The sequence below is a fragment of the Bufo gargarizans genome, chromosome 6 (genome assembly GCF_014858855.1).
Source record: "Bufo gargarizans isolate SCDJY-AF-19 chromosome 6, ASM1485885v1, whole genome shotgun sequence".
In the NCBI taxonomy this organism is placed as follows: Eukaryota; Metazoa; Chordata; class Amphibia; order Anura; family Bufonidae; genus Bufo; species Bufo gargarizans.
The window spans coordinates 105,843,134-105,857,397 of record NC_058085.1 but is presented as its reverse complement, the minus strand read 5'-3'; the positions used below and the strand labels follow the sequence as shown (position 1 = coordinate 105,857,397).

At 42.6% G+C, this 14,264-nt stretch overlaps 1 protein-coding gene across 1 annotated transcript in view; it reads left to right on the top strand.

The window, feature by feature from the left end:
- The window catches only part of BRCA1 (BRCA1 DNA repair associated), a 134,928-nt gene that overhangs the window by 107,453 nt on the left and 13,211 nt on the right, over window positions 1-14,264 (top strand). The window contains exons 18-21 of the mRNA XM_044299957.1: window positions 3,953-3,993; window positions 8,550-8,633; window positions 12,603-12,657; window positions 12,781-12,854. Coding sequence (XP_044155892.1) covers window positions 3,953-3,993; window positions 8,550-8,633; window positions 12,603-12,657; window positions 12,781-12,854 — 254 coding nt within the window. The remainder of the gene's footprint in view (window positions 1-3,952; window positions 3,994-8,549; window positions 8,634-12,602; window positions 12,658-12,780; window positions 12,855-14,264) is intronic.

The following is a 14,264-nucleotide window of genomic DNA, read 5'->3' as shown; positions in this document are numbered from 1 at the left end:
CGGCGGAGCTATAGGACAGTGACTGCACCGATCCCGCCGCAATTGCCGGCCCCCAGCTCCTCCTCCCAGTCCCTCCCCGCTCGCTCATACATTGCAGCCTGTGATGTAAAAAAGTCAGCATTCGCCCCATAAGACGCAGGGGCATTTCCCCCCCATTTTCCCCTCTGCACCCCCTATAGCTACGCCCCTGACTATAGGGAAAAGCACCAACCTATGTGTGCTCCCATGGTCCTGGCCACCAGAGAGGCCAGACCTTTTTCCTATAGTGTGTATGCACGGCCACTGCTGATGGATTGCAGGGTGGTCATAACCCCAGGAAGCAAGCAGTGTATAATGTGAAGGAAAAATTAATCCAGCCAGCAAAGGAAGCAATATGGACAATCACCGTACATTAGTAAGTGCCTTGTATTAACTTTCTCTACATGATAAATGCTGATTACTGAAGTGAGACAACCCCTCTGTGCATAATTTGTAAACTTGTGTACCAGCCTTCATCCGATAAAGTTCTTAACGGACTCATTTGTAATTAGTTTAATAATCTACATATTAGATTCGCTGGGCTTTCCTTATCCCTGCCAAAAACTCCTTCCTTCCATTGATGCAGCGTTCCAGTTTTTTCTTCTGTTCTGTGACTTTCCTGTATATTAATATTTCAGCCGGAGATATTGCTGTGTATTCCTTAGGCCTTTAGTCTAAATAGAAGCGACTGTTACATCTTATGGATTTGCAATGCATTCTCTATGATTAGATGCTTATTATACCATTCAATAAAAGGCTGCGCTAGCCTTTTATTGTTGTGTTCTTCACAGAATCTTATTATAGGGATTAGCGGGAGAAAAACTTTTGTTTTTTTATTGCGCTTACACATGCCAGAAATAATTTAAATTAGTCTCCGTTGTCAGATTATTAAAGTTTTATTTAGAAAAGACATTGAAATAGTGAATTCGCAAAAATGGTAAAGTGAATAGAGCGGAGCTGCAGTACCAGACACAGCCTGTAGGGGAGCGTGGACTTGATTCTGGAAAAACAAAGCAGACCCTTTTCTCATCTGAGAGCCCCTAGTAGGTGGCAATGGCTCCATAATATAAAAGCCTTTGGCGCATCAGACTTTTCACTGCAGAACTCCCACAGAAAAAAGAACTAGCTCTGTTTGCGTATAAAAAGCGAAATCTATGGGTACTCTATTATGGCTCTGTGTCTTAATTCAGCCAGACCTTGGGGTATATTCAGATTGTGCAGATCCACAGCAATTTACAGCACAGTGCAAACGGATAGGGTTTTGAAAATCCCCTCCATTTGTAATGGAAAAATCTAGCATGCTGTGGATTTTCTAATCTGCAGCATGCGCATTATGTTGCAGAAATGCACCGACATTTCACTCCTTCAATGTGTAGAATGAAATCCGTGGTCAGCCTATGGCCGAAATGCGACATATCAAGATCCAGATACTCATCCTTAGGGTCCATTCACACGTCCGTTGTTTCTTTCCGGATCCGTTCTGTTTTTTTGCGGAACGGATGTGGACCAGTTGCGTACCCATTCATTTTTAATGGGTCCTGAAAAAAATCGGACCTGAATGATATGGTTTTGTATATGTATCTGACCTTCACTGGTTTCATTTTGAAACATCGTGGATTCAGACATGTATACAATTTTATAATTTGTATCTGATCATGACTGGCTTCAAGATTAAGTATTATGTCCATTGACTTATTCTCTTAACTGATATGTCGCCTGTTGAACCTGCTATGTAAATACCCTGGTAGCGTCTTCTGTGATACTATGGAAGTGACGCGCCCCGTTTGGCCATTATCGCCTTTCTTCATGGTTGATTTGGGAATCTGAAGTTAGCCCATCTTTATTTTCTACATCTCCATTTCTCCGCCCCTTCATGTTGCTAGACCTACCTCCTGTTTGCAGAGGGTTGGTCTAAGCTAATGGGCGGCACTGATACACTGTTGGTGCCGATCCTGATCATGTGACATCTCGCTGTTACACGGGGAACCCGTGACTACGTACGTCACGACCCGTGTGACAGATCATGTGATCGCAGGGGTGGACCTTATTCAAGCCCACGCTGTTTTAAAGAACGCCAGCACGGGCACTCGCTCTCCACTGCCATACGCAGGAGAGAAGCGGACCCAGGACTCTATGCACATGGCGAGCTAAGTACTTTTCACATACTAGTAGTACTGTTCTCTACTTGCTGGCACCGGCATACCTGGTAGCGTCTTGTATTGGACGAGCGCTCACTGCGTTCATTTGTTGATTTCATGGTACTCATTGGTCCCCTGATGACCTGGCCTACTGCCAGGGAAACGCGTCGGGACACGTTACTTTTTTGTCTGTTTTTGTCCCATGGTGTGATTTAGTCTTTATATTCCAACTAAGCTGGGCAGTCACTATACTGCTTATAAGGGACAGACAGAGGGTTTTCGTGAGCTAAGACCTAGGGATGGTTTAGGGGAAGAGACGCAGCATCTGCCTCCCTCTTTATATGTATCCCTGTGTTTCTTTAACTCGCCCTTTGAGCAAGCAAGCGAGTATACCTCGTGGTTGCGTTTCCTCTCCACTACATCACACCAGTTGGTGGCGGACGACTATCTATTTGGGTAGTCTTGTTTGATAAACTATTGGGCCTGTTATTTTTATATTTGATGAATTAAAGATATTTTTAAGGTTATCCCACTATTCAGCTATATCTTCTGTTCTATTACAGGCCAGCTTTTCCGTTCCGCAAAATATGAAATGCACACAGATGTCATCAATTTATTTATTTTTTTTTGCAGATCCGTGTTTTGCGGACTGCAAAATACATACGGTCATGTGCATGAGCCCTAATGCTGTCAGCAGTTTTGCAAGGTCAAAAGTGCTGACTGCTTTCTTTTAACTGTTCACAGGCCCTGGCTGGCGTTTCTAGGCTTTGATCCCAGAATGTGTGGGTTACATTCATAACTGTACACCATCACATTTCCTACTTGGTGGCTTGGCTATGACAGACTTGAAGATAATGGTGAAATATAGGCAGAAATAAGAACTGCGGAACCCATGTGCTGCACACTGCACGTCAGGTCTCTGTGTAACCTTAGCCCAAAAGGGGTCATACCATGATTAAAATTAGTCAAAAATGACAATCCGATATCAAATAGTACATCTTTCTCTACATTTTTGTAGCAAAACTAGAACTGGGACTGTACATCATTGCTCCAGTTGCTCTGATAGAATTTCTTCTAGCAGTAGATATGACTGGTGACAGTTGAAGAATAGGACTGAGCATGTGCGGCCACCTTAGTAGGTGGACATGCTCATTACTAAACAGGTTAAACACTAGGGGGCTTTTGCAGGTGAAAGTGAGTAACTCCAGTCGGCCCTATGCAGTTTATATCATGGTTGAACATTATATAACAGAGTGTGACTACTACATGTATGGTGGCACATCCCCTTTAAATGGACAACTCTTGCAAGGTAGAAGATCAATGCAGTAGCAGTTATATCTGTACTGAGGCCCAGATGAAAGCTACCTGTAGACATTAATGACATCTTTATTGGTCGGGATTAGGAGTTTTCATCTTTGTGGTAAGAGGATAAGCGGTTCTGTTGGTATCTGGCAGCTGCTCTTCTTTCCTCCATAGAAATATCATGAATCAACTAGAAAAGCCATGGTTGGGAAATGTCAGTTTTAGTCATTTGCGGCCGTTATATCTATAGCCTGCATAAGATTGCCATTTGCATAACGTAATAAACAGCTTCTTATTTGTGTGTGTCTACTCTTGGCTGATAAGTCTCAAACTTCATATGAAATCATTATGATCTGCATCTCCGAGAGGAAATTTATGCCACGGACTCCAACATGATTTTCTCTTCTCGTTTTTATTTTAATCCTTAAGGCTGCTTATCTGCATTGAACAAATTCTAATGTAATCAGTCACTTTTTGACTTTCTTTTTATCTAGGGATTGAACAGTCGTTCCGAGAGGGGAGAATTCTTGATGAGGTGAGTCGGATATTAAATATCCTTGTGGAGAATGTTTGATAATCATCTTGACACGGAGCATTATATAAGAGTCGGGCTTCCTCTACCTGTTTGTCATGTAAGTGAAATATGATGATATAACAGTTAGGACTCATTCAGGCGGCTGTAGTGTTTTGCGGTGCGCAAATTGCGGATCTGCAAAGCGCGGATACCGGCCGTGTTCCACAGACCGGACATGGCCTGCACTATGATAGAAATGACTTTTCTTGATCGTGATTGCGGACAAGAAGAGGACTTGTTCTAACTTTCTTGCGGGGCCATGGAATGGAAATACGGATGCGGACAGCGGTTCTGTCCACATCTTTTTCAACCCCATTGAAATGAATGGATCCGTGCCCGTTCCCCCAAATTGCGGAATGGATGCGGATCCATTCATACGGTCGTCTGAATGAGCTCTTAATGTGATCAAAGATGTCGAATCACTGTGACTATGTTTGAAATTATCGCATCTAGCGGTTCATTAAAGGGGTTGTCCGGACTTTTACTATTGATGACCTATATCACATTGGCGGGGGTCCTACAACCGGTACCCCCGCTGATCAGCTGTATGGGGAGACGGGGTGTGCACGTGCCTTCTCCCTTCTCTCTTCCTGTTCACGGCTATATGTCTATGGAACAGCAGCAGAGGACAAGAAGAGAGAAAGGAGACAGCACGTGCGTACTGCGCACAATCTCCCTATACAGCTGATCAACCGGGGTGTCGGACCCCCTCCGATCTGATATTGATGACCTATCCTGAGGATAGGTCATCAATAGGAAAAGCCCGGACCACCTCTTTAAAGCTTCACTCCAATTCCAATCTGAGGAGTTGACGAACACTTAAAGCAACCCTCCAATTCTAGAATTTTTTTTTTTTTAGGAAATGAACAGAACATTTACACGGTGACCTCCTTTTAATCGTTTTAGCTGCAGATCTGTCGGCTCCCAGACTCCTTCTGCCATCCAGGATGGCCACTCAACTTCTCAGACTACCTGTTGCACACTGTCTACTTGTCCAGCCCTGCTCTTAGATCGGTCAGCACTGTTCATATGAGCAGTGCTGGCCAATCCAAGGACAGGTCTTATTTCCAGCACTCCCGCTGATCAGTGGTTGGAAGGGTCTATGGCACTCAGGCGATCGTAGCTTCTACCCCTTCCTGTGACATCACGTGGCCTTTCTGCAGCGCAGTTCCTTTCTTTTGAATTGGATTGAGCTGCAATACCAAGCACAGCCACTATACAATTTATGGTGCTGTGCTTAGTGTACAACAAAGAGGACGCAGTGCTCACATGCACATCGCAACCCCTTCAAACAGCTGATAAGTGGTGGGGTGCCAGGGGTCTAACCACCACCACATGTCATTGGGTGAGAGATGAAAATTGAAGACACACTTTTTAAAGGGATTGTTCAGTGGTATAATATCTATGTTGGCTCATCAATATCAGGCCTGGGGGGGTCCCCAGATTCAGACCCCTGCCGGTCTGATAAGAATGACCGATCCTAAAGTTAGGACTTTAAAATTATACTACTGCACAAACCCCTTTAATGTAATTATACTGCAGCGTCACTGCAAGGGAGATGGCGTGCAGTTAAACAGTGAAGAGGACGAGTGTCGCAACCGCTTCAAACAGCCGATCGGCGGGGAGTACTAACCACTGCATAACGGGAACACCAGAGAAGACCTGCCATTTTGGCACACAAAGGCCATCAATGTGTGGTTTATTATAGAAAACTTGGGGTGGGCATTCTCTGAAAATGGATGATGTACTAATGTAACACTGCCCGACAAAGTAGGCAAGCAGAATACAGTCGGAGACCAAACTGATTCAACAGAAATAGTCCGTTTTCGGAGGATTTTGCCTAGCTGGTCTCAATGGTTCTGTTTGCCTCTGTGTTGTGGCTGAGATTACACTCAGTGATGGATCCACTTCATGGCAGTTTCTGGCACCTACCCGCAGACTCTATTGAATTATATTGGGATCCACCGCTTTTACAGTAAGAATAACAGTGAGCAAAGCCTCCGATGCAGTTTCTGTTTGTAGAGGACACACGTCCGTCAAAGTTAGCTAAAGTATGGGAGCAAATCAATGAAGTTCTCAATCTGTTTAAGAATATTTTACTTACGTAATATTTTCTTACTGAATGCAGAATAAAATCCTAACTTTTCTCTCCCCGTGAAGGCATCTCTAGAGCTGTCACTCTCCTCATCTTTCTAGACAAATGAGCAACTTGTTCCAATTAGAGCTGTAACAATTTCATTTCGTCTTCGTTTTAAATCCAAGCTCCCATTGTGTTCCCTTCTCTCCGCACACCTCCTGCACGTTAATGAGGCTGAAAAAGATCTAGAAGCCATCTCTACCAGAGCTTGAACTTATCTGATTTATTTCAAGTTTTCTTTCCCATCAACTAAACCCTAATGAATGTCTAATCGCTATGGCCGGACAATGCATTAACATGAGGTCTGGAGTTGGGACCAGGCAGCTGATTCTTATTCCGAGAGCTGTGCCCTGAAAGTTGACTGTTGGCACAATCTGCCGTCTGGAGAAAGACGAGCTGTCTTTTTCAGCTTGAAGATAATTGTTTCCCATTGCCTGCTGAATATAAGGCAAGGTATTCAATTAGATAACCTCTATCTAGTGTTGCTGTGTAGACCGCAGAGCTCCTCGATGCGCTTCTGAAGAACATGCTATATACTCAACAATCACAAAGCACTCTCAAGTGTGTTTCAGTCTAATCCTTCACATATTTTGTACTTGTGGAAAATGTACTTCTTCTCAGGAGCTCTGTCCGTTCTCCAACAATGTATAAAACAAGTTGTGATGCTAAAGGGAATCTGTCACCACGACCTTGGACTATGAATACATGAGTACTACTGCCACCGCTGTCAGCACTCAAAGCTGCCATGAAATGCACAGGCAGGACTGCTGTGCTAACATAATGGAGAGGACTCCTGTACGCATACACAGCAGTCCCAACTATTTATTTAGGCACAGCTTTAAATGCTGACAGAGGAGGAACTGGGGCAGTAGGAATATAAAGTAGGGATCTGGACTCCTTATCTCTAGGACTGCTCCTGTATTACCTCAGATTAGTCTATGATCCTGGTGACAGATACCCTTAATTCCTCTGCCAAACCTAGATTGGTAGGCCTCACCAGTGCTTATCCTCAGTGCCCCTATTTTGTTGGATGGCATACACTCACTAGAAAAATTGCCTCTGGAGCTCTGCCATAAACTTGCAAGCTAGTACTTTTTTTTTTTTTTTTTTGTCCTGGAATTGCCATGTCTCTTAACCATGGACTATGACTGGTATTGCAGCAAAGCTCCAGTAGAGTGAATGGTTCCTGTGCCTTCCTAAGGGATGACGCATAGTCTGGTGCCACTCCTCACCAGTTTGTCAAGTGCACCTCCTGAGTATCAGTGGCCGTGTTCACATGTTGTTCTGATGGATCCGACGGAGCACTCCTTTGGAAGAAAACCCAGGAAATCTTTTATTACATTCATCTTCTCTTGGGCTTTTCAACAGTTTTTCTTCTACATTCTTTTAAACAAGTTATACTGCTTCTGCTGACTGACCGTTCTCCTTTCATCATCATCATCATCATCTCGTCAGAAATCCGCTGTGCAGTGCTTAGCCATGTTCCATAACATTTAAACTAAATTATGATCAAATTGATAAGCATTTAGCTTAAGTGTTTGAGCTGTCCAGGAACTACCGTCGAGATAAGGACTACAGAGCAGTTCTCTGACGGAATTCACAGAGAAGGAGAAGCAGCTCTCTGCAGATGCAGTGAAACTGAAGGCTGCAGAAGACAAACTGTTGGAATTTTTTAAATGTATACCAACAGGACAAAATATTTTTGGCTAAAGATAAGTAGAATGCAGTAATAAATAAAAATTTACCCCAAAGGAGTCCCTAGCCTTTAAATATTTGCATTGTCCTTGTCTACTAAGTTGTGAAACAGTCATGATCAGTTTCTCCTCTCTGCATCTCCAATCCTTAGTATGACAATGGCAGAAATGGGTAGTGCCTTGGGCAAGGTGGGGTAGCTGTACATCCCTCCAAGCCTCTCTTGCACGGCTTAATTCATCTAGAATACAAAGGTCTTGGGAGGATAGTGTTGTATGGTTGATTTAGCAACTATACTCCGCAACCTGCTGACTGCTTCTACCATAGCATGTTGTACAACAGTGTTCATCTAGCATTCTCAGGCTGCTGTCATTGTCGTGCAGTGACGTGAGACCAGGTCATTTATCACTGTATAACAGGAATCGGAGAAAAAAAAATACACAACGGAATCTGTAATGATGGCCATACTGGTTTTAACGCTGCAATACCCACAGACTTTTCTAACTAAGGAACATATAAATGATGGACTTGTATGTACATGTTTTAGGTGCCTCTTGAGGGAAATTAATGCATCCAGGAAGTTGGGTTGAGGTCTTTGTAACGATACGATAAGTTGTCTTATGTGTAAAAGCCCTAGGGTCTCCCCTCAGCATTTAGAAATCCTAATGTGTGTCTCATCTTGTTTCAGTATGACTTTGAAGTGAAGGGAGACGTGATCAATGGAAAAAATCATAGAGGTCCCAGAAGATCAAGACTAGGATCAGATGGACTGGTATGTTTCGTCTGGGCCACTGGATACCACCATAGAAAAATTAATTCCCTCCCATTAGCTGGTTACTGCTAATCTGCGTCGTCTTGATTGCACCAGTTCCATAATCTGTCTATAATTAGTAGGTTGGCAGCAGCTCCTCTTATCACTTTGTTTCACAGTTATTTTTTAGAGTAATACAGTACCAGCTAAGTAGTGCAGACATTTTCTGCATGGAAATTTACCTGCGGTTAAGATTTTGAAATCTGCTGCATGTCAATGGTTTGTGTGGATTTTCAGTGCAGATTTCACGCTTTGTAATGCAAAGGGTGAGATCTGGGCAAATCGGCTACAACAGTGTTCCTCAACTCCAATTCTCAGGGCCCCCACCTATCGGTCATGATTTGAGAATATCCCACTGGTGGTGCTCTGGACATTAATCTTCAGCTCAGCAGTGCCTGTGGAATACGGAGGATGCATGTAATGCAAAAAACGACACGCAGATCCTTCAGGGACATCTCGGGTGGAACAAAGTTTTTTTTTTTCCACGGACACTGAAATTTGTACAAAGCCTGAAGTTGCAGTTACAGGGGCATCATGGCAATTAGTGGTTAACCATGAGCATTACCTGCAGCTGCTGGTCCACTGTGAATGTGACATGGTCAATGGGTCAATCAGAATTTAAGGAAATATATAGCTTCATTCTGGAGAAAAAAATAACTTTTAACCCATATGCAAATGAGCAGTTACGTGCACTGAGGGCGGGCCCATGCCACTCTGTGCACTCATGCTTCTGATTCCTCTGCCAGCCCTTCCCTCTCCTTCCTGATTTATGAGACAGGGCAATATGACTGTGCAGGAACATGTGATTGATATTAATGACCTAGCCTATGGATAAATAGATGCATCATTTTTTTGGGGATAACCCTTTAATACTCAAGTGTGACACTAGTGTGAACGTAGACTTACCCAGGCACCTGTTAGTGTAGCTGTATGCCTTCATATGGGTTTCTTGGTCTACAAGACTTTATGAAAGTCAATGCATCCAACAACTTTTTTTTTCTTGGAGAATATAACGCTCCTTTTGAGAATTTTCCAAACTTGTTTTTTTGGTGCACCGTGGCTGGCAGAGAGCAAGTGAAACTCTCAGGCTGAGACTAGGGCGCGGATTTGGTTTCTCTCGTAAATCACTCCATTAGTCATGAACCATGTTGTTAATGCAATCTGTATTTTTACATAGTACAGTGATCCTCTAGATGCACTTAATGAGGTTGCAAATAGCCCCTCAGCTCCTGGTGACATTTCACAAGGCACTCAACCTCTGCTCCTCCTCATTACAACGTGACCAGGATTCGCAATGCGGCTTCCACCTTAATTATGCGCCGAGGACAGCTGAGTATATGGCGTAGACAGCGGGGGAATTGTGATCGTATTATCACATGCTGCTGACTTAAGTAATAGAGGCAAAAAAAAAATAGATGAGCCTAATATTTGACTAAACCCCATAATTACTTGTAATTACTAATGCAGAGGGTGCTTAACATTTTTACTGCTATCAGAGGCTTGTACTTTGGTTGTTTCGCTGTCAGCAAGACACTAGATTATTGCCGTCAGTGGAAGGAGAAAAGATGTAGGCTTTATTGTGCCAGAAGTAGCCTGTCACATTTCACGTGCAACTCCTACCTTATCTTATAACCTCTGCAGTGTCAGACAGCGCTGAAATAGTAAGTGAGGGTTTCAATGTATCTGGAGGTTTGAATCGGTTAACGTATACCTCCAGCGATCAACTTTAAAAGGTTTAGGCTATGCGCTGTAGCATGTAACACAATCATAATGTAGAATTAAAGGGGTATTCCAGGACTTTAATATTAATGACCCATCCTCAGTATCAGAGCGGCATTGGGTCCCATTCAGGGTTGCCAAGAATTTTCTGGACAACTTATCCCAAAATCAGGGACAGCCAACATTACTTTATTTTTATTTTATTTTTTATTTTTATTTTTTTAGGGACAAACTGGAAAACCATAATGAACGATAAATATTATAAGTAATAGACGTCTATAGCTCAATATACTGATAAGAACTGTCATGGACACAGTAAAAAAAAAAAAAAGAAAAGGGGGACCCCTATTTTTTGGCAACCCTGGTCCGACTTGCGATACCTCCTGCCAATCAACAGTTCAAAGGAGCCACAATGCACTAGTGAATGAGACTGAGCTTGCAATAAATTTCCCGGCTACTACATACTGTGCAGAGCTGTGCCAGTTCCATTGCAAAGACAAATGATCAGTTGGGACAGTTTCATGCAAAACATATGCATAACAAAACACTATAAAGTGTATATTATATAATTATTACATTTCTAATGTAAATGTGACTCAACTGGCCATAATGCAGAATCAGTGAAAGAACTGAGCTCGTTGCCCTGCTTAATTTATGGGTGTGTCTAAACTCCATCCACCGTAGGGACCTTGTGACGTTGAGTGGGATGTATATATTACCCTTCTGCTTCATCCTGCGGATGCTTCAAACCCACGTGAGTTTAACATGTCACATGACCCGGTGGATGGAGTTCCGACACAACCCAGGGCTATGTGACGGTAACATCAGTGTATTTATTTCTCCATGGCTATGTGATTCAGACCCTTCATACTCTACACCAATGTGTACATTACTAGCGTACGTGGGGTTATGCATAGAAACGTCACCAGGGTCATGCTGAGTGATACACTATGAGATTGTCTTGTTGGGCAAGTTGACATAAGCAAGCACCGTCTTCATGTCATTCTTCATTATTTCTGCGTGCCCCGGTACTGGTCCTCGGCCCACTAATTGTCAAACACTGTGTTGGGGGAATGCTGGGAGTTTGACCACCACTGATCTGATATCGATGATCTATCCTAAAAGTCTTGGAATATCACCGCTCTATGAAGTTAATTATCTTGATTCTGAGGTATAGATAAAATAATTAGAATATCTTAAAAACACTGCCTGTATTGCAGAATTTTCCAGTTAATAAAGTCCTGTGATCACAGCAGCATTGGCACTGATTTAAGCAGACAGTTTACATCGCTTCATTTTCAAAGGGGTAGCAAGTTTAATGTGAAGAAAGAGGGGCCACTACTGGGGAAATTTAGTATTAAATGCGACCATTGAAATTAATAGCTGTCCGTGCAGTTGTGTATGGGCGATTTTAATAATATTCAACATTATGAGTCCTATACTTGGACGTCGCTGCAAGAGACATTTTTAAGCAACATGCAAGTGCACTCATACAGGTAGCTCCTATTTATTGAATAGGCCATTGATCTGTGGGTATACCCTAAGCATCTGGTCCACAGAGGCCATCTATACATACAAATTGAATATTTAAAAGAATATACTTTCTGGTGACTTTGCAGAATAAGCTGTTATATTTGTACATGAGAAATAGCACTGTCTGGCCATTTATATGGCTTTAATTCTGCAATGTTTAAGCAGTTTTCCTCACTGCAGTCCTCCTCTTTAAAGAGGTTTGTCCACCCCTTTTTTTTTAACTGATGAACTATCCTCTGGATAGGTCATCCGCATCTGATCAGCAGGCGTCCGACACCCGGGACCCCCACCGATCAGCTGTTTGAGAAGGCAGTGGCACTTGCAGTAGCTTCCTGCAGCCCAGTGACGTCACAACTATATTACATGACCTGGGCGTAAAAGATAGATGTCTAGTGTCAAAGATAGATTTAACAGAGAGTTCCAAGTGAGTGAACATTTTTAGGAGGGAGGATGGGAGGAAAGGAGCCTCAAAAGTGGGGAAATTGGAATTTTTCTTTGATGCGATATATTACAAAGTTTCTTATATTCACCTGTACAGTTGATTTAAAGTTTTATTTAAAGTGCAGCCACCATTTAAAATGAGTACTTTATTACAATTAAGAGTGGATTATTTCTATACTGTATTGGATTATACATAAGTGATTCTCGTTAATAACTGTCTTACTTGCTTCTTCTTAGCTGCTGACAGACTTTGAGATTTGCTGTCTTGGTTCTTTCAAAGATATGGCTAGAGGCAAGTTCTGTTATAATATACATATGCCATTTTAGAATGGAATGATTTAATTTGTGATACAAAAACGGGGTGTTAAATTTATTTTTGTATATCCTGTTCAGTGACCTGTCCTTTTATTTTCAGATGATTTGGAGTGCATGGTTTCATTGTGCGGGGCATCTGTGGCACGTGACCCATCACAGTTTGAACATAAATCAGTAAGTGTATTCAGCCGGCTTCCTCTTATCTCCAGTATTACTGATGCTGCAAATTTGTCTGTCTCCACTAGTGCCTGGGTAGGAAAATGCCACACAAAGCAGGCATATACTGTGTTTTTTTTCTTGTTACGGTCAGGGAGTTTTACCAGCAACAATTTGGAAGATGTGCCTATCTGCGGTAAAACTGCATGTCGGTATAGTTTATGGCCTCACCTCAATTTCAATGTGTGTCCACACCATTACAACACTAAATACCGACTAGGCAAGGAGCTCCATGCCTAATTTTGCAAAATCTTGGAGAACCTCTACAGCTGCTCCCTGCTTCGGAGTCTCACAACTTTAAGTGCTCACAGTCCTCGTATCAGTCGCCCTTCAGGAACGCCTTTTTAACCTCATTCTTTGAAGCTGAAAAAGTTCTAAGAAGGTTTATCGAGTGTACGGCACAATCGTCTGCAACTTTTGGAGCCTGTGGGAGTCCATCGCTGGCTCACTATGTAACAGGGGAGAAAGCTGTAGCTCTATCTTCTTATATCCTACACAATAGCTAAGTGAGATAATTAGCACACTTCTTAGTGCTTAGAAAGTGGGAAAAAACTCGGCATACCAATTTGTTCTGTTTAGCAACATTCTAATTAAATCTCCTAATGGTGCTATTAACCTTGTCATGATTTACAAACCCTGGAAAATACAATGCTTCTGTGTACATGCGCCTTCCAGTCTCCGGGGGAGCCGTTATGGATCATAGCAAAAGATGTCTTAAGACAAGGGTATTTGACAATTTTATGGTGTTAGGGGGCATTTGTGTGAGCGACAGTTTATTTATATTAAATATGTGATGGTTAGAACTATTCGAATAATACTCTATATGACATGCATTTTTATGTATGTAAAGATGTGAAAACAGCATGTTAGTACTTTACTCTTTGTTGAGTTCTCAGTTGCAGGCCGGGGGTTGAGGCAGCACTACTGCCATGCTAGGATATTCCTCGGTGGTGGTGGTGGTGCTGGTGTTGATCAGTCTTCTCAAGGATTGGACCACATTGAAGGTGTATTCCCATCATGTACCTTCATGACATACCCATAGTATATTCCATAAATATCTGATAGATGCAGGTCCCACATCTGGGACCCACTCCTGTCTCCAGAATGGGGGCCCCCATCTTATAGCCACTGTGACTGGAGAGGTGGCAGTGCCTGCGTGGCTGTCTCCAGTCACTTCTATGGGAGTTTTGAAACTAGCCGAGTAAGCAGGCCCCATTGAAAGCCAATACCAGGAGTGGAGCCTACAGAGAAAAAGTAGAATCGAAAGATGTATAATACAAATAAGATATATGTCTTAATAAATGTGGATCACTGAGTATTCAAATCACATTGCAGATAAATATTCACATTTATACTGGTCTCCGATAA